At 48.7% G+C, this 18,268-nt stretch overlaps 1 protein-coding gene across 2 annotated transcripts in view; it reads right to left on the reverse strand.

Moving 5' to 3' along the window:
* Positions 1-18,206, reverse strand: part of COL6A3 (collagen type VI alpha 3 chain) — a 103,715-nt gene extending 85,509 nt beyond the window's left edge. The window contains exons 1-5 of one of the 2 annotated variants that reach the window (XM_081491113.1): positions 17,289-18,206; positions 17,019-17,124; positions 16,157-16,235; positions 13,827-14,103; positions 7,231-7,325 (exon numbers count right to left, since the gene is read on the reverse strand). In XM_081491113.1, coding sequence (XP_081347239.1) covers positions 7,231-7,325; positions 13,827-13,845 — 114 coding nt within the window. In that variant the 5' untranslated portion in view covers positions 13,846-14,103; positions 16,157-16,235; positions 17,019-17,124; positions 17,289-18,206. Of the gene's footprint in view, positions 1-6,739; positions 7,326-13,826; positions 14,104-16,156; positions 16,236-17,018; positions 17,125-17,288 lie in introns of those variants that run through there. The other variant, XM_081491114.1, reaches the window with a different exon arrangement.
* Between the last annotated feature and the right edge of the window lie 62 nt (positions 18,207-18,268).

Here is an 18,268-nt window from a genome sequence, read left to right on the forward strand (position 1 = left end):
TGGCAAAACTTAACTCTTCTCACCTTGTGTGTCAGCCTGGGCTCACTGCCACTTACCGGTGTCCCCGTCAGACAGCGAGCCCCAGACTCAAGGTCTCTGGGTCTTCCTGGTGATGTCATGTAAAACAATGCTGTTCATGTCTTAGCCACTGTAAATAGTGCTGCTGTGAACACTGGGGTACATGTATCTTTTCAATTTAGAGGTTTTGTCTTTTCCAGATGTACACCAGGAATGGAATTGCTGGATCATATGGTAGTACTCTTTTTAGTTTTTTAAGGAAACTCCATGCTGTTCTCCATAGTGGCCACACCTATTTATATTCCCAACAGTGTAGGAGAGTTCCCCTTTCTCCACACTCTCTCCAGCATTTACTATTTGTAGACTTTTAATGTCCATCGACAGATACATGGATAAAGATGTGGTTATATATGCCCAATGGAATATTACTCAGTCATAAAAAAGAATGAAATCATGTCATCTGCAGCAACATGAATGGACCTGAAGATTGTCATATTAAGTGAAGTAAGTCAGGCAGAGAAAGACGAATAACATATGGTATCACTTACATGTGGAATCTTAAAAAATGATACAAATGAACTTATTTACCAAACAGAAACAGACTCACAGACATAGAAAACAAACTTATGGTTACCAAGGGGGAAAAGCATAAAATTAGGAGTTCTAAGATGAACAGATGCACACCACTACATATAAAATAGATAAACAAAAAGGATTTACTGCACAGCACAGGGAACTATTTTAGTAGGAAATGGCAACCTCCTCCAGTATTCTTGCCCGGAAAATCCCACGGACAGTGGAGCCACGTGGACTACAGTCTACCAGGTCACTCTAAGAGTTGGACATGACTGAGCGCCCCGAGCATGCACGCACAGGGAACTGTATTCAATATTTTGAAAAGAATCTGAAAAAGAGCATGTATGTATAACTGAATCACTTTGCTGTATACCCGAAACTAACACAACATTGTACATCAACAGTATACTTCAATTTTTAAGTGTCTATCTGTTAAAAAAAAAAATGTCTGTTCAGCAACTCATACATTGGAACAGAGCAATCCAGAAAGGGGAGGTCTGCCTGCACCCTCACAGGTAACCTCCTCCCAGAATGAGCTCCCGTGAGGCTCTGCCCAGCACCATCTGGGGCTACCTTCCTTCTCCCCATAAAGGCACCTTGAAGAACCTCCAGATTAACCACCCAGGTATTTGGCAATTTATTTAAAGACGTATTCCTAGGGTCCAAGATAATAAACACGATGCAGAAAGTTCCACATTTGCTGTAGTTGGAAAAACTAGATACCACGATGCACCCGTAAAAAACTTTCTACCCTTTTAAATGTGAGGCAGCCAGACACCACATTTCCTTGGTTTTTCCTGCTAGTGATAAGCATTAGGCAGAGATTAGTTCAGATTTAACATAAGGGAAGAGAATGCCTTAGAAGACGCTTCAAAAGGAATTGCACGAGCGTCCCGTTCCATTCCTGCCCCGTGACACACGGTGCTGTCGGCTCCAGGGCAGAGGCCGGTACCATCCTCGCTGCCTGCCCTGGCCAGGGACTAGGGGCCACTGGCCTCTCCAGACCATGCAGTTCCATTGTAGAACTGTTCAAACAAAGCAGCTAAAATGTCCTCAGATGGTCAGGGAAACTTAACCATTTTTGTTTTGTTTTCTAGTTTGATTCACATTCAAGTCTAGATAATTTATTTTAAGTAGTTTTTTTTTTTTAATTAAATTGAAGTAGCTGATAAAATGCCACTGTGGATTTAATATAATAGCCTGGAAAAAATCTGCTGTGTTCCCGTCTCAGTCAGTAAAGGTCAGTTCATCTCTCCCAGCCTCCCCAGCTTTACGTGTAGAATGAGGCTGACTGCCCGATGCTCTAACCAGCAGCGGTCCTGTGGCCGCTTTTTCATCTGTTGCCCTAGGCTCTGACCGCTGGTGGGTTTCCTTCTGCCCCCACGAGAAACAGAGAGCCCACCAAGTACTGGTTAGGGGGTGTCTGTGGGCTTAGCCGAGCTGGCTCTGGGCTGCTGAATCAACTGATGAGGATTGCAGAAGAGAAAACCCGTTTCCTGGAATGGCTTCTCTTGAGACCTGAGTCATCTCCAGCTGCTGTTCAGTTCTGCATTTGAAATTAAATCAGTTCACAAGCTCTCCCTTCCTGTGGCCAATTCTCGATGCCCTGGGTCCATGAAAACCGAAGGTATGGGCCAAACCAGGGGTACTGGACAGAAGCACTTCCTTTCGTACCTTTCCCTAGCCACACCTACCTTGCAGATGTTTCTCTGTACTTCATGAAACATCTTAAAATTCAGGAGAACAGCAGGATCACACTCTGTGAAACACAGCCAGGCCCCAACCAAAGACTAACAGCCTTCGAGAGAGGGCTTGGCAGAACTTTTCATATTTGTCCTATTTTTCTGCTTTTTTTTTTCTTTCCAGATTTTTTTTTTTGGAAACAACAATTACCTCTCTGCTAAATAAAATATGATACTCTACAAAAGACTGGTCAATGGCCAAAAAAGCACCTTTCTTCTCGTGATCCTCCAAAATGTGCTCCTGAAGATATGTTCTCTCTTTATATTCCTAGTCCTCAACGCTGGCATGTCCAGGAAATGCTGATTCTGCTTTGGGACCCAGTTGGGGAAGATGCCCTAGAGAAGTGAATGGCAACCCACTCCAGTATTCTGGCCTGGAGAATCCCACGGACAGAGGAGCCTGGCGGGGTACAATCCACGGGGTCGCAAAGAGTCGGACACGACTGAGCGACTAACACTCTTGGGACCTCAGACAAGCAGTTCACCCCTCTGTGTTCCATTTCTTCATCTGAGGTGTCAAGGGTGTGGGCAGAACATCCACCAAGGTAGTAATTTGGGGATATTTCAAGTAGCCAAACGGAAGTCAATAGCCTGCCAAGTCAATAATTTGCCCTAAGGCGAGGGCAGGGCCGGAGTCTTAGTCATTTTTGTCCCCTCCTCCCACCCCAAAGTTCCACGCCCTGGAGCACAATGGGGTTTATTAAGCTTAAAGGAATATGAGACACACGGGCCGAAGTTTGGGAGTTTCTGGGTTAGTTCCATCTTAACATCCCTTCCATCTCTAAAATTCAAAAATCCTACCCGGATACGGCAGACTTGGTTCTGAAGCACCATCATGTTAATTTAAACTTTCTTTCTCCGGAGATACCAGTAACATGTTTCCTCTAAAAGTTCTTCCTTGGTTAACGCCCTTGCACGAAGGTACTTTAGAATGCAGCCTGCTTCACCGCAAGCAGCCATTCACCTCAAAAGAAAATAGTGAAATCCTAACCGTACATTTATTTCAGATATTAGTCACTTTTTTAAAAAACTAGGTATTGAAACAGTCTCTAGGTGGGTCCCAAGTGATCCAACGAGCTCTGCTGAGACGTAACTCAACAGATTCCCTGAGACCCCCAGACTCCCCGCACGGGCAGGGCTCGGCGGGATGCGTCGCCCTCTAGAGGACAGAAAACAGAATGCATGGTCACTTAAAGCTATCCCAGGAGGAAGACACTAATGTCCTTTTTCATGTCCTTCCCAAAACAGACCGATGAGGCCAGAAGGTATTAAGATTATATTTTCAAAAATTAATGAATTCCCCAAAAGAACTCCTCTTTGTAAATCGGGGTGCTGCGGGTGCTCCCTGAATTTGAGGCGGTCATCACCCATGGTTCAGAGGGGACAGTGTTTTTTTTTTCTTGAAAGGGTAGGATCATCTCCCAGATGTTTGGAAAGAGAGAATCCGTATCTAGAAAAGTGGATGAAGACAGCCCAAGACTGTCTGAAGAAGCAGAAACTTTTTTAAGCGTCCCTGCTTGAAAACCTGCATCATTTTTGAGTGTTCCTTTGCTTAGTGAGAGCTGCTAATGGGATTTTTTTAAATGCCAGGTCGCTCCCCGGGTCTTCCGCTATTTACATAGCAGCGGTGTGGGTTTTACAGCCTGCTGTCCGCAGCAAAGACACCGTGAGAAGTTCGCTCCTGCACGTTTTGGTGGAAAGGCTGCCCGGGACAGAAAGTCCCCTTCAGATGGGAACCCGCCCAAGATTCTTCTCCAAGAGATAACAAATCCCTGGGTTCTTCCAAAAAGGAAACTAACAAGGACTACTTTTCAAGTGAAACCATTTGCCTAAAGTGATTAGCATGCAGGCAAGATAGCCTCCTGCAAATTCATGACCTCCCAGTGGATTTTAAATCCTAAATGTGGAATTTCACATAAAACTGGATAATGACAAAGACCACTTTAACCAGCTGAGCATAGATGAAGCCTCCAGGGCAAAACTCTACTAACTTTCAAAAGGCAGGTCTGATTTCAAGCTGGCTTTAAAATCAAAATCAGATGGGGAGCCTCCTTGGAGCCACAAACCCATCATCAATCGTCCATTGAGTAGAGGAGTTTCTTTCTACTTTATCATCAGTGATATATTAGGTTCTAAGGTACAAAATCACAGAAGGCATTTATGATGAGAGACTAAGAAGCAGTGAATCCTCAACACTTTGGAAATGAAGGGAGGTGCAGAAATAAGAGCAATTCTATTCAGAAAGATGCTTATCTGACATCAAAAGCATCCTTAAGACCCCCAGTTTGGATATTCACCATATATCCCACCCCCTAAGGATCACAAGCAAGGTGGGGTGGGGCACACACCCTCCCAAGTGCTGGAAGAGCGGGGGGGGGGGGGGGGGGGGGGGGCAAGGGCTAACATTCTAGAGGCTTCCCCGGCCACCTCCCAGGAAGGTGGGGGTGGCCACACCCTCCATTTCCCGCACTGGAAAAAGAAGAGCCACCCTCAGCACCCTGCTACAGGACTCTTCCCCAAGCCTCCTCTCCACCCAGGGTCTTCTTAATGATTTTCTCACTGCTGTGAGTGGAGAAAGAAAAAAAAAAATACACCATATGGTAATGAAAACCCCTTGCCTCAGCAAAGAAGAGCTCAAGGCCACATGATCATTCCTAGATCCTGAATTCCTACAAACACCCCTCACCTTCCCACCCCTCTGCCTTCCCCCTCAGCAAAGCCCAAGCAGGAATGAAGCAGAACGCAGGTCCCATCCCTCTGGGCCCCGTCCGCAGAGGTGGCCTGAATGCGGGATGCCTGCTCAGCTGCTCTGGTTACAAAGCCCAGGTGTGTTCTGGGGGCCAGCTCTCTCGCCTGGCACTCCTTTCCCTGTTAGCCGGGAGAACCCTGGGGAGCATACACCAATTCCCCCATCACTTCTCGTAGACTATGACAGGAGGACAGTATCTTCTGGGAGAACAGAATCAAACGGCATGTTTCAAATTAGTTCGGGGACCTCCATGGTTGGGCCATCTGCCTTCCTGAAATGGTAAAGACTGGACCGCCCTCTGAGCCACCTACTGGTGCTACGGCCTCTGCAAGTAACTGAGCATCTCAGAGCCCGGGAACATCTTTAAAGCCAGGGAGCCACACCTCAGCGCCCCCGACCAAGAACTTCTTTTCTCTTTAGCCCAGCTAAAGAACTCAGGAGTTCCAATACCATCCAACAACCAGCTGGTTTTCAATAACATTTTGCTTAGGAACCAAAAAAAAATACCTGATTTTAAAGCCATTTCTGTTCAGTTTTTTAAAGTTACAGGAATGGGGGATCCCTGAGTGAGAACTGTCTCTCCCTTTGGGGTCCGAGCGCCCTTGCAGCTGTGGGACCCAGTGGTTCTCGTGCAGAGTTAGCTGTGTTCAGCAAAAGAAGCGGCTGGCAGGGACCAGCCCCTCCGAGTCCCCACTGGGTGGAGGACACTCCTCTGCGTGTGGAGCAGTTTGTTCTTGGGGTCCAGACCAGCCCTTCAACTCGCTCCTCAGGCTGGCTGTGAAATGCCCATTTCTGTTTACAGCCCCCAGGACTCTGGGCCCTCCCCGGGAGCCCACCGCACACAGTAGCCCCTGACACAGGTCCCCAGAGCAGACTGGTGACTATCCGGGAACACGCTGCATCCTGGGCGAGAGGACCGGGGCCCCACCCTCCCGGCCGGGGACAGGCCCCAGGCCTCCTGGCTTGGCACGCCCCATACATCTGGGCAGCACAAGCCAGCCCGTGGCCCCAGGGGCCCTGCCTTATCCACCGGGCCTGCTGCCCAAACACCAAATTCCTTCTCCTGCTCTGACCCTGGCAGCTCCTTTAGACAACCCCAAAGGGCCCAAGGCACCAGCAGTAACTTCAGATTCCTGAAAAGATGGAGCCCTGATGGTGAGAGCTGAGGAAGCCTCCACCTGCCCCTTGCCTGGACAGCAAAGTCACCCCATCCCCCAGCGGGCGGCAGAGGCGCTCAACCAGCCCACCCCACCACCAGCCACCTCAGAGAGTGTCCCCAAAGTGGCTCTGGGGTCCCTGCAAAGGCACTTCTGCAAACAAAGCCGATTCTCAGATTCCAGCTGAGCTTTCGAAGGAGGAGGCAACGTCAAATAAAATAAACCGTGAGCCCAAAAAGCAGAGAAGGATGGACAGGACAGACCGCCCTGCAGGACTCAGGGCAGCCCCAGACCTCAGCCCCGCCAGGGAAGACCCAGGTGGCACACACGGAGAAAGAAAAAATCGGCCGGAGCTTCCAGAGACCACAGCTCCTACAGAAAAGCGACTCTCAGGGCGCAAACCTGAGAGCCATCGAGACGCGGTCAGCGGGGTTTGAAGCCCTTCCCTCTGGCTACAAAACCCGAAACCGGGGGAACGGGAGCGAAGGGGCACTTACCCTGAGCAAACCTGGAGAAGCCTGCGTCCCTGGGCTTCGATAGTCAATTATGTGCGATTCTGACGCATGGTTTTCCCCCACGGGCTGCGTCTCCTCTCCCTTCTGCAGGAGAGGGGGGACCCCAGGCAGGGAGAGGGAACCCCGGGCGGGCAGAAAGCTGCTCTCGTGGTCTTCGCAGGAGGCTGGCGCGCGGGAGAACTGAGCGGCCTTTGGTGGAGGACTGAGCTCCAAACTGGACGGGGTCCAGGGATACAGTCAAGGCTCCCTCCAGCTCCTCCTCCTCCCTCCTCCGCCCCCTCCTCTCCCCCTCCCCAGCGGGCCTGCCCCAACACTGTAAATGAAAACCAGACTCCTACTCTGTTGCTCCTGGCCTGGACCACAAGCTGATGTCACCTCAGAAGGCTGTCTTCACCCCACGAGCCCGGAGCTGGACGCCTGCAAACCCCAACTCTTAAAAAAAAAAAAAGAAATCCACCCCTTCTACTCATCACCTTTGGGGCTGGGCTCCCAGCGGCCGCAAGGAGAATGAATTCTGGAATTTTTTCGTGGGTCTCCATGGTTTTCCAGCAGTGTTTCCCAACACCATCTGAAAGGAAAACAGGAAATGCAGTCTCCCCCGTCCACCCTCACCACACCCTCCCACTTCTTCTTGAAGTTTCTGAATTGAGACTTCTCCTAATAACCTCCCCTTTCAGATATTAAAAAACCAGCCATTAAAATCGCCTTGGCGTTTGGCTAACCAAAGCTCTGTTTGCCAGTGAAAAGGCAAGAAAAAAAGGCTACATCTTTTTTTTTTTGGTCGTTCTGTATATAATGATTCCAATTGTGAAGCTAATGGTCCCAACTCCAGGACACACACAAGGGGAACAAGAAGGGTTATCATGCTCAGATTTACAGGAAGACCCTTGAGAAAGGACTTGTGTTTCTGCACAGCTGGTATAGTTCACAGTGCTTTGATAGGCATTATCTCTTGCATCAAGAGCATCCCCACCTTTTAAATAGATATAGGTCATGTTTCCTTAAGTGAGATTATGGCCCCATTTGACAGATGGGAAGAACCTGGCTTTGTAGCTGAGCTCAGATCAGAATTCTGGCCATGGACGCCCTAAACTTCTCGCTGCTCACCCATCACGTGACCCCGCTGAAAAGTCAGTTCAGGTGAAATATCAAGAGACATCCACAGAAACAAACTTATTGTTACCAGGGAGTGGGGGTGAAGGCGATAAATTGGGAGATTGGGACTGACATATACACATGATTATATACAAAATAGAGATAAGGACCTACTGTATACAATAGGGAACTCTTCCCAATACTCTGTTATGATCTATATGGGAAAACAATCTAAAAAAAAAGAGTGACGGGAACCCTCTTGCACTGTTGATGGGAATGCAAATTGATACAGTAACTCTGGAGAACAGTATGGAGATTCCTTTTAAAAAAACTAAGAATAAAACTACCATACGACCCAGCAATCCCACTACCGGTCGTAAAGCTTGAGAAAAGCATAATTGAAAAGGACGCATGTAGCCCAGTGTTCATCACAGCACTATTTACAATAGCTAGGACATGGAAGCAACCTAGATGTCCATCCACAGATGAATGCATAAAGAAGCTGTGGTACATATACACAATGGAATATTACTTGACTATAAAAAGGAACACATTTGAGTCAGTTCTAATGAGACGGATGAACCTACAGCCTTTTACACAGAGTGAAGTAAATCAGGAAGAGAAAAGCAAATAATGTGTATTAATTCATATGTAAGGAATCTAGAAAGATGTCACTAATGATCATACTTGCAGGGCAGCAAAGGAGACACAGACATGAAGAACAGACTTTTGGACACGGTGGGAGAGGGAGAGGGTGGGATATTTGAGAGACTAGCATTGAAACAGACACATTACCATGTGTAAAATAGACAGTCAAAGGGAATTTGCTGTATGACTCAGGGAGCTCAAACCCAGTGCTCTGTGAGGACCTAGAGGGGCGGGACGGGGAGGCAGCTTCAAGAGGGGTGGAATATATGTATACCTGGGGCTGATTCATGTTAGTGCATGGCAGAAACCAACACAATATTGTAAAGCAATTATACTCCAATTAAAAATAAAATAATTTTTTAAAAAAGAACTGTTTTCTTTAAAAACAAGAGTGGCTATGTGTGTGTGTGTGTGTGTATCAGATTCATTTTACTGTACATCTGAAACTAACACATTTTAAATCATACCTCAATAAAAAAAGTTTTTAAAAAAGAGAGTGAGCAAGACATCTGAAGGATCCTTTTCACTTGGAGATCCTTCCAGAGCAAGTTTGGGGAGTAAAGGTATCATTAACTCCTTTCCAGATGATTTTCTGCATTTAGGGAGGAAGGGAAGATGGCACAGGAGAGACGGTGCCCGCTGTCCTCCTGCAGCTCAGGGGCCCCCTTACTCACCCACCGGAAGGCTCACCCCTTCTCTAAACCCCAAGGGCTCAACTGGAAGAATGTCAGGATGGGGACCAAGACCTGGACTGAGGTGCTTCCCTGCCCGTCTCCTGCAGGAGAAGAAGAAATGAACGGGGGCTCCGAGCAGGAGCGACACGGCCCGCGTGACATGTGGGCAGACAGGGTTCCCCCACAGGAGAGCACATGTCCCACCAGCATCCCCGCTCCGAGGGGCTGGCATGGACTCGGACCCACGGACCAGGACATGTGCTGCCACTGCATTGGCTGGGTCTGCAGGAACCACTTCTGCAAGACACATCACAGGCTGCAAATACAGGAACGTTTTGCTCACAACTTTCTGTCCCAAGCAGCACCCCTCAGAGAGGTTAACAGAACAAGTGTGGCCTCTGTGTCCTTATTCAGTGGTTCCTTTTTTCAAATACCAATACAGCTATTTCTTTTCAAAATCATAGAGAATATACATTCCTTGCTATTAGGAATGACGATCAACATTATTTAAACGGCAATGGCAATGCATCATTTAGAGCAAGCATTAAAGAAACTAAAACCCCTGCTTAATCAGAAACAGGTCTCCATAATATTTAACTGTAACTAATCATTGACAATCTAGACCCTCGCCAACAAAGCCTGTGGTCGCAGAAACTTCTGGAAGCTGGCAGCCTTTGGTGGAAAACCTCCCACATCCTCCCAGGCACTCACCAGAGAGCACTGTGGCTCCTATGGTTTTCTCACTGAATCACTGGGATCTGGGATTCTCGGTGAAATGACCAGTTCCTCCTGCCACCCGGTTCCAAGACAAAACCATCCCGGAAGTCAGCACTGACCGCAACATCAACGGTCCCGGGTCTGGGCCCAGCAGCCCCCCCAAGTCACCGAATCTCACAGTCCGGTCTCCCTGTAAACGCTGTGTTGAACCAGCATTGGTACCTCCTCCCTTCTTCTGCACAAGTTAGGAACTTGCACCCCCCCCCGTTTCCCAGGCTCCGCTGTAGCTAGAGCTCTGGGTGTGTGGGTAGCAGGGAGCCTGGTGATTTCCCCACTACTTAGGCTGGTCTTTTCCCTGGCAGCCAGTACAGAATGAGGCCCTAGAGGAGCCCCTCCCAGACCCCTTCCGAGGCCAGGACAGCCGCCCTAACCACAGCTCCCTCCTTGGAGGATTATCCCCAGCTGCTGAAAGCAGGGAAGGCATTGGGATGGGTGCAGTGGGTCTAAGGGAGACCCCAGCTTCCTGGGTGCCGAGGGTGAGTTACAGGGAGGTTATGAAGGCAATAGGCTTCCCTGGTGGCTCAGTGGCAAAGATTCTTCCTGCAATGCAGGAGACCCAGGTTCGATCACTGGGTCAGAAAGATCCCCTGGAGAAGGGAATGGTAACCCACTCCAGTATTCCTGCCAGGAAAGTCCCATGGCCAGAGGAGCCTGGAGGGCTGTATGTAGTCCTTGGGGTCACAGAGTCAGATACCCCTGGGGGCACACACCCACATGCCGTGAAGGCAGCAGCAGCAGCCAGACCCCAAAGTCCAGCTTTGCGAGGGGCAGGCTGAGGACTGCCCTGCCCCGCCTTCCTTCCCTTTCCCCTGAATCGAGACTGTGACCCTAAACTCGGGCTCCGCAGTGCGGCACCCTGTTTTCCCACATCCCAGAATGGACCAGAAGGTGACGCGGGGCGGCCCTGGGAATTACTCCCGGAGGCCCCGCCCCCAGCTCACGCCGCTGAACCTCCTGATCATTTCCCGTGATGGATCCCTTTCTGCTCACAGTAAGGAGAGCGGTTTCTGTTTCCTGCCTGAAACCCCAACTGGTACAGACGTATGACATCAGCTCTGAAGCTTCTTTCAGTTCCAGCAGCCTGTGCTTGTATATTTTATATGACCGACCGAAACGGAAATAGCGCTATGCCCAAATGGGACTGAAGGTGTAATATGTATGCAGTCTCTGGCTCACCGGCGCACAGCTTCTTCTGTGTCCAGAGGCCTCCCAGCCTGTGAGTCTCTTCCCTTGAACGCAGGCTCTGTTGTTTGTCTGGCACTTCCCGCTTGGCGTTTCTTCCTGATAAAGTCTCTCTGCCCTTTGGAGACTTCACTGCACTAGCGAACACACACACAGTCGGCCCACAGGGACACAAGCTCTTCCAACGGGTCCGTCCTGAGGGGGCGGAGAATGTACATATCACAACTCGCATGACCCTGAAACTGTAACTGGCATTACAGTTGACATGGAGCCCCAGGGAGCTCGTGAGAATCTTAAGAAATGATTCTGACAGACGCCTTGGGAGCAAGGGGTCGAATGATTCACAACCAGCTCACAGGAATGAGCTTCTGTAAGTGCATGTGAGTTAAGCCCTTTCCCATTTGGTGTCCTCAGTAATCCCCTCCTATCAGTCCTCTACTACCACAACTAGCCCCTGTTTCCATAGCAACCAGCATCCCATAACAGGCACTGGTAGCACCACCAGAGTGGAAGGGAGCCAGAAGCCCCCACCGTGGTGACCACAGCCTCCAGTTCAGAGATGTGTGCTCCAGGGCCTCGCCCCCTGAGCTCAGGGTCTCTTTACAAGTCAAGGGGTACCTCACTGGCCTCCACACTGGAAAGACCTGCTCTGGACCAGCACCAGCCAGCACCTTGACTCGTCAGCCCCAGGACACTGCTCAAGACCGAAGAGCTCGTCTCAACAAGAATCCATAGATTTGGCAAATGACCCGCAGACATGGAGACACGGCATTGTGGGAAAGGAAGAATCTCAATTCTGCATAATTATGTCCTGACCTTAAAAGATCACAATAATCCTAAAATAAAAGGAAAAGCACATTGTCACCAGCAGGGGCATTCACCAAAGGGGCAAATAGTCCCATCTTCCTTGGATGAGAGTGGGGAGGGGCAGGGTCTCAGGTCAGGGCACACAGTCGAGGAGTCTGTCCCATCACAGGAGCCTGGAGGGGACCTTCATTCATCTGGGTTTGTGCAGACAAACCTGTGCCTTCAATCCAGCACTTGCTGATGCGTAGGAAACACTGAGCAGGGAAGAAAGTCAAGCGGCATTTCTGCCTTTAAGATAAAAATCAAATCGCTAGAAGAGTGGGAGTCCGGGGTAGGAAGAGGAAGAGAGACTCTGGAGGGTTCTCTGCTTGCCTTCAGAGTTCCCGCATTCAGAGCCCACAGCAAGCATCTGCCTGTGCGATTGTGTTCATAGATTTGCTTGTTGTGAGGTTGGAGTTTCATCCCATGGAAGACGGGAGATGTGAGATTCCAAAGTCGGCTTGAAGTAAAAACCGAGGAGGCAACTTGACTATTTCAGGAGAAGGACTGTGAGTCCAACCAAGGGGGAGGATTTGAGGTTTCCTCTGACCCCGCAGCTGGAGGGTGGATGGGAGTCCTTGTTCCATCCCTGTGCCAGTTTTCAGCCTCCGCGAGCAGCCTAGTGGAAAGTGGGATGCCTGGCTAGGAACGAGGCCCTAGTCCTTCCCTGCCACTGATGAACCGCGCGTCTTGGGCGGTGAGGCTCCGTTTTCTGCTCTGCGGACCAAGCACAGCCATGCCTGGGGTGTCCAGCGCGGTCCAGCGTCAATGCCAGGCACTTGGGGCTGGATCAACCACACTTGCCGCAGCCTGGTTTCCAGCCTCTACTTCCTCCTCCCCTGCCCAAGGCTGCAAACGCAGACTCTCCACCACCAGTCAGCCCCACCCACGCCCAGGCTCTGGAACAACGTTACAAATAACCAGTGGGCCCGCTGCCCCTTCACCCAGCTCCCCGTGGGTGCACTTGGCATGTGCGTATTGGTACAGTCCTGCCCGCTGATTCAGTCTGCTGTTCAAATAATGGAGTAGTAGCAATTTTTGAGTCTAAAGCTAAATGACATCTCACCTTCAATTACTAAAGAACAGCAAGCTACCTAAAGAAGATGTAGGATACATATACAATGGAATATTATTCATCTATTAAAAAAGAACAAAATAACGCCATTGCAGGAACATGAATGAACCCAGGGATAGTCATACTGAGTCAAGTAAGTCAGACACAGAAAGACAAATATCATAGGATATTGCTTATGTGTGGAGTCTTAAAAAAAAAGTGCAAACAAAATCATTTATAAAACAGTAGAGTCACAGATGTGAAAAACAAACTTATGGTTACCAGGGGATAAGGGGGAATGGATAAACTGGAATATTGGGACTGACATATACACACAGCTATACCCTGGTGGCTTAGCGGTCAAGAATCCACCTGCAAAGCAGGAGAGCCAGGTTCAATCCCTGGGACTGGAAGATCCCCTGGAGAAGGGCATGGCAACCCACTCCAGTATTCTTGCCTGGAGAATCCCATGGGCAGAGGAGCCTGGCGGGCCGCAGTCCATAGGGTCACAAAGAGCCAGACATGACTGAAGCGACTGAGCACTCACACACATGTGCACAGATAAAAGAGATAACTAACAAGGGCCTACTGTTCAGCACGGGGAACTCTACTCATTACTCTGTAGTGATCTCTGTGGGAAAAGAATCAAAGAGTATACGTGTATGTATAACTGGTTCACTTTGCTGTACTCCTGAAACTAACACAGTATTGTAAATCAACTATACTTTCATAAGAATTATACAAAAATAAAATCAAAAAAATAAAGCATAACAAGCTACAAAGGAAAACATACACAGATAGTGGAAAGACATCCATCCACCTTGTCATTTGTCTAGAAGGGCACTGGCCTTCTCCTGGGAAACGCCCTTCCCACTTGCATCATGCGCTGCAAAGGGAGGCGCCATCTTCCCGCAGAACCGTCTGGCCCGCCTCCGCTGGTCAGTCCAGGGACGGTGCAGGACACAGGGGTCCGCGCAGCCCTTCCCTGGGTTTCCCGCCGGTCGTCTCCGGATGCCGGGAGCGGCCACGTTTGCCGCCGTGGGGAGGAAGGCTGCGAGAGCAGGAAGCTGCTAGGAGAGGAGCAGAAAGAAGACCGTCAGCTGCCTGGTTCCCGACGTCCAGAGCCCGAGCCGGTCCCAGGGCTGGTCTCATCCTCCCCACCTCCACTCTCCCTTTGATCTCCTGAGCCAAGGCATACTCATCTTTAACGCTAATTTGAATTAAGGTCTCAAGATCGGCAATCAAAGTAGTCTTGCCTGATCCATTAATAAAAACTCTTCATACAGCAACCTGCTAATTTAAGTCTGAGGCTAGCAGATCAGTCAGGCCCTTGCAATAATGACCTCGGCAATTCCATGATCACTTCTGCCCTGGTACAGATGGACCCTGTCTTGATTTTCCTTGATTTCTCTTTTAAATTACCCTTGATTTAAATGTTGTGTGAGTTTCAGGTTTACTGCAAAGCAGTTCAGTTATATATCGAATAAATTTATGTATATATTTTTCAGATCCTATCCCATTAATTCTTTGACTTTTCCTAGAGCCGTTTTTTCTAATCAAACAGACAGGAAGGCGTTGTCACAGAGTGTCACATGGACTCAAAAGCCTGCCATGGAAATTAGACTTTCAGTGATCTCTCCAAAGCATCCACCCAGCAAGACATGGGGGAGGGCTTTGCTTCCTGAGGCGAGTCTTCAACTGTAAGGGTTCAGGAAACACCTCGTGACAACACATGCTCTTGCAAAGAATTGCCTAACGAGAGGAATTTCCTATTTATCTTGCTTAAATGACTTTGGGGGAACATGTGAGCCCCCTCCATTTGGGGGAATGAGAAGATGCATGGAACAGAGGTAACCTGCCAGCACTGAGCTGGCTCTAGGAAAATCTGTGTAAATAGCCCAGTTAGAATTATAGCATTCTTCCTAGAATTTTGTGAGCTATAAACCATGCTCTGCCGATTCATTTTAAGGATGGCAAACCCAACTGTGAGAGTGGCCAAGAAACTTTTTGCAGTTGATTGGAATTCAAAAATTCCAGCAAGGAGATGGATGTTTGGTTTTATAATTATCAGACTACCCAGAGTCCCAATTTTGGCTCTTTTTTTTTTTTAAGCTTTGAGATATAAATTTCCATCTGTAAAGAATGGGTGGATCGGGTTTTTTTAACAATCTTAGCCTTAGGCATAAAGTCAAATGTCTTCCCATTTTAGCTTCAATGTCGTCTCCATCTCTTCATTTATCCAGCAAACATGCACTGAGGACTATTGTGTGGAAAAGCGCTGTGTGGGGAGGATGCATCAGACAGAAAGGCCTCCCTCCAGGCCAGGTGGGACCTACAGGGAGCCTGACCCAAATTCTTGGGGAGGCCAGGAGAGGGCACCCTCACCTCCTTCCGGGAGGGCTCAGGGATTCCTGGAAGCCATGACCCCTGGCTGCGGGCCTAGAGAACTGGACACCTGTGTGCAGAGGCAGGTCTTTCAGGACCAGGAGGTTCCAGTTGCTTTTCAAGAGTGAGCTGAGGCTGAAAGCACGAGCATTCACTGGGAGTCTGAGTGACAAGGACACAGGCTCCACAGTCCTGCCCCATGAGGGTCAGGCCTTCCTCACCCCCAGAGAAACCAGGAGGTTCATTCCCAGAGCAATGAGCTCCAGGCCCAGGGACTCGCGGACACAGCACAGGACAAGGGCCAGACCCTCAGCTGGGCTTCCCAGGTGGTGCAGTAGTAAAGAATCCACCTGCCAGTGCAGGAGACCTGGGTTCATTTCCCGGGTTCGGGAAGATCCCCTGGAGAAGGGAATGGCTATCCCACTTCAGTAATCTTGTCTGGAGAATCCCCTGGACAGAGGATCCTGGTGGGCTACAGTCCATGGGGCCGCGAAGATCAGGCAAGACTGAGCAGCTGAGCACGCATGCAGTCAGAGACCCTCAACCAGCCTGGAAGGATGCAGGGTGAAGGAAAACCTACCCCCTGAAGCCTCTTTGTAGAGGATGGGTCCTCTCCCTGTCCCCTGCCCCTTCAGCCCCCCTCCTGCCCCCCACCGTGGCTCACTGTCCCATTGTGCCCTTTTCCTGCACCCTTGGCACCCACAGCAAGCAGCAGTTGGCACATGCCCTCTGGAATACTTTCCTGGAACTTCTGTGACAGAGTGCCACAACAGGAGGCTTAAAACAACAGAGAGGTCTTGTCTCTCAGTTCTAGAGGCTGAAAGTGCAAAACCCAGGTGTCAGCAGGGCCACGCACCCTCTGAAACCCCTAGGAGAGGGGCCTCCTTTCTTCCTTCAGCTGATGGTGCCCCAGGCACCCCTCACCCAGCCTCTGTCTCTGCGTCGCAAGGCTTCTCCCTGCATGCCTCTGTCTTCTTTACAAGGACACTCGTCAGACCAGATCAGTGTACCCCTACTCTGCTGTGACTCATCTTCACCAATTACGTCTGCAACAGCCCTGTTTCCTAATGAGGTCAAAGCTGAGCACCAAAAAATTGATGCTTTTGGACAATGGTGTTGGAGAAGACTCTTTAGAGTCCCTTGGACTGCAAGGAGATCCAACCAGTCAACCCTAAAGGTAATCAGTCCTGAATATTCTTTAGAAGGACCGATGCTGAAGCTGAAGCTCCAATACTTTGGCCATCTGATGGGAAGAGCTGACTCATTAGAAAAGACCCTGATGCTGGGAAAAATTGAAGGCAGGAGAAGGAGAAGACAGAGGATGAGATGGTTGAATGACATCTCTGACTCGATGGACATGAGTTTGAGCAAGCTCCAGGACTTGGTGATGGACAGGGAAGCCTGGCGTGCTGCAGTCCATGGGGTCGCAAAGAGTCGGACACGACTGAAGGACTGAACTGAACTGAGCCCTGTTTCCTAGTAAGGTCACCTCTGAAGCTCAAGGGGTTAGGACTTGGACGAACCATTTTTGGGAAAGACAGTTCAACCCATTACAGTCTCCCAACAGAAAACCAGAAATTTCCTCCACAAAGAAACTCACCGGACAAAGGGAAAAAGCTGAGAAGATGCGTACACATAGCAGGCCCTGCAGAAAAATAGGCAGAGCTTCACCCCACTGTGGAAACCATTATTCAGCAAGCCCCATCCTGAACACAGATGAGCTAAATTAAACTTACAGGAAAGAGAAACAATGTAGGAAGCAGGGAAAACTCTTCTACAGAGTAAGGATGAATATTCATAGCAGTTCATGGAGAGGGAGTGCAACCATGAAACAAGAAGAAGATGATACTTCTTAAATGAGAATACTTACTGGATAAAAAACTGTTTCTCAGTAGTAGTTAAAAATAACATAGAAAATTTAACTCATATGTGGATTCTAAGAAAGCCCAGAGACTGAATGTTGGGCGAAATGGGGAGATGTTGGCACGAATTCAGTTATAAGTTAAATATGTTCTGGGGACTCTAATGTACAACCTGGTGATAATAGTTAATAAAACTGTATTGGACACTTGAAATTTGCTGAGAGAAAAGTGTCCTCAACATACACACACACAAAAAAAGGGACTGTGTGAGGTCATGGATGTGTTAATTAGCTTGACCGTGGTAATATGCAAAAAAAAAAAAAAAATACTTTAGGAAAACTAAAAAATTTAATAGAAATTTTTGGACAATTAACTAGAGAAAATCCCTCAGCCAGTATGACAAAAATTAAAGAGAGAGAAAAAATAAAACAGGAAAGACAAGAAAATTACAGGCTCACCCAGGAGGTCCAAAATCTGAGAAACAGAAGTAGAGAATGAAAGAACAAAAAACAATAGGAATGAAATTAGCAAATAAATAATACAAAAATAAATCCCAGAATTGGAGGGTCCGAGTTTCTGGACAATAAATGCAACAAAGAGTGAAGAGGGGTCCCTGCCAAAGCACATTGCTGCCACATCTCACAAAGCACTGCAGACAAAGAGAAGATCCTAAAAACTCACAGAAAATCAGAAAGGGAGAAAGGGACTGAGGGTTTACACAAAGAATTAGGAACCAGAAGACCTATTAGACGTTCTCAAAAGTAGTACTGGACACAAGAAGACCATGGAGCCATGCATTCAAAAGTCTGTTAAAAGTAAGTATTTCCATCCTAAAGTGCCACATCCAACCACCTATTAATCAAAGGGGCCACAGAGGCTGAGCTGGCCGGATGGCATCATCAACTCAATGGACAAGAGTTTGAACTAACTCTGGGAGACAGTGAAGGCTGGGGAAGCCTGGCGTGCTACAGTCCATGAGGTCACAAAG

Source organism: Giraffa tippelskirchi, chromosome 5 (genome assembly GCF_054371585.1).
Source record: "Giraffa tippelskirchi isolate mGirTip1 chromosome 5, T2T-mGirTip1v1.2.pri, whole genome shotgun sequence".
NCBI classification, from domain to species: domain Eukaryota; kingdom Metazoa; phylum Chordata; class Mammalia; order Artiodactyla; family Giraffidae; genus Giraffa; species Giraffa tippelskirchi.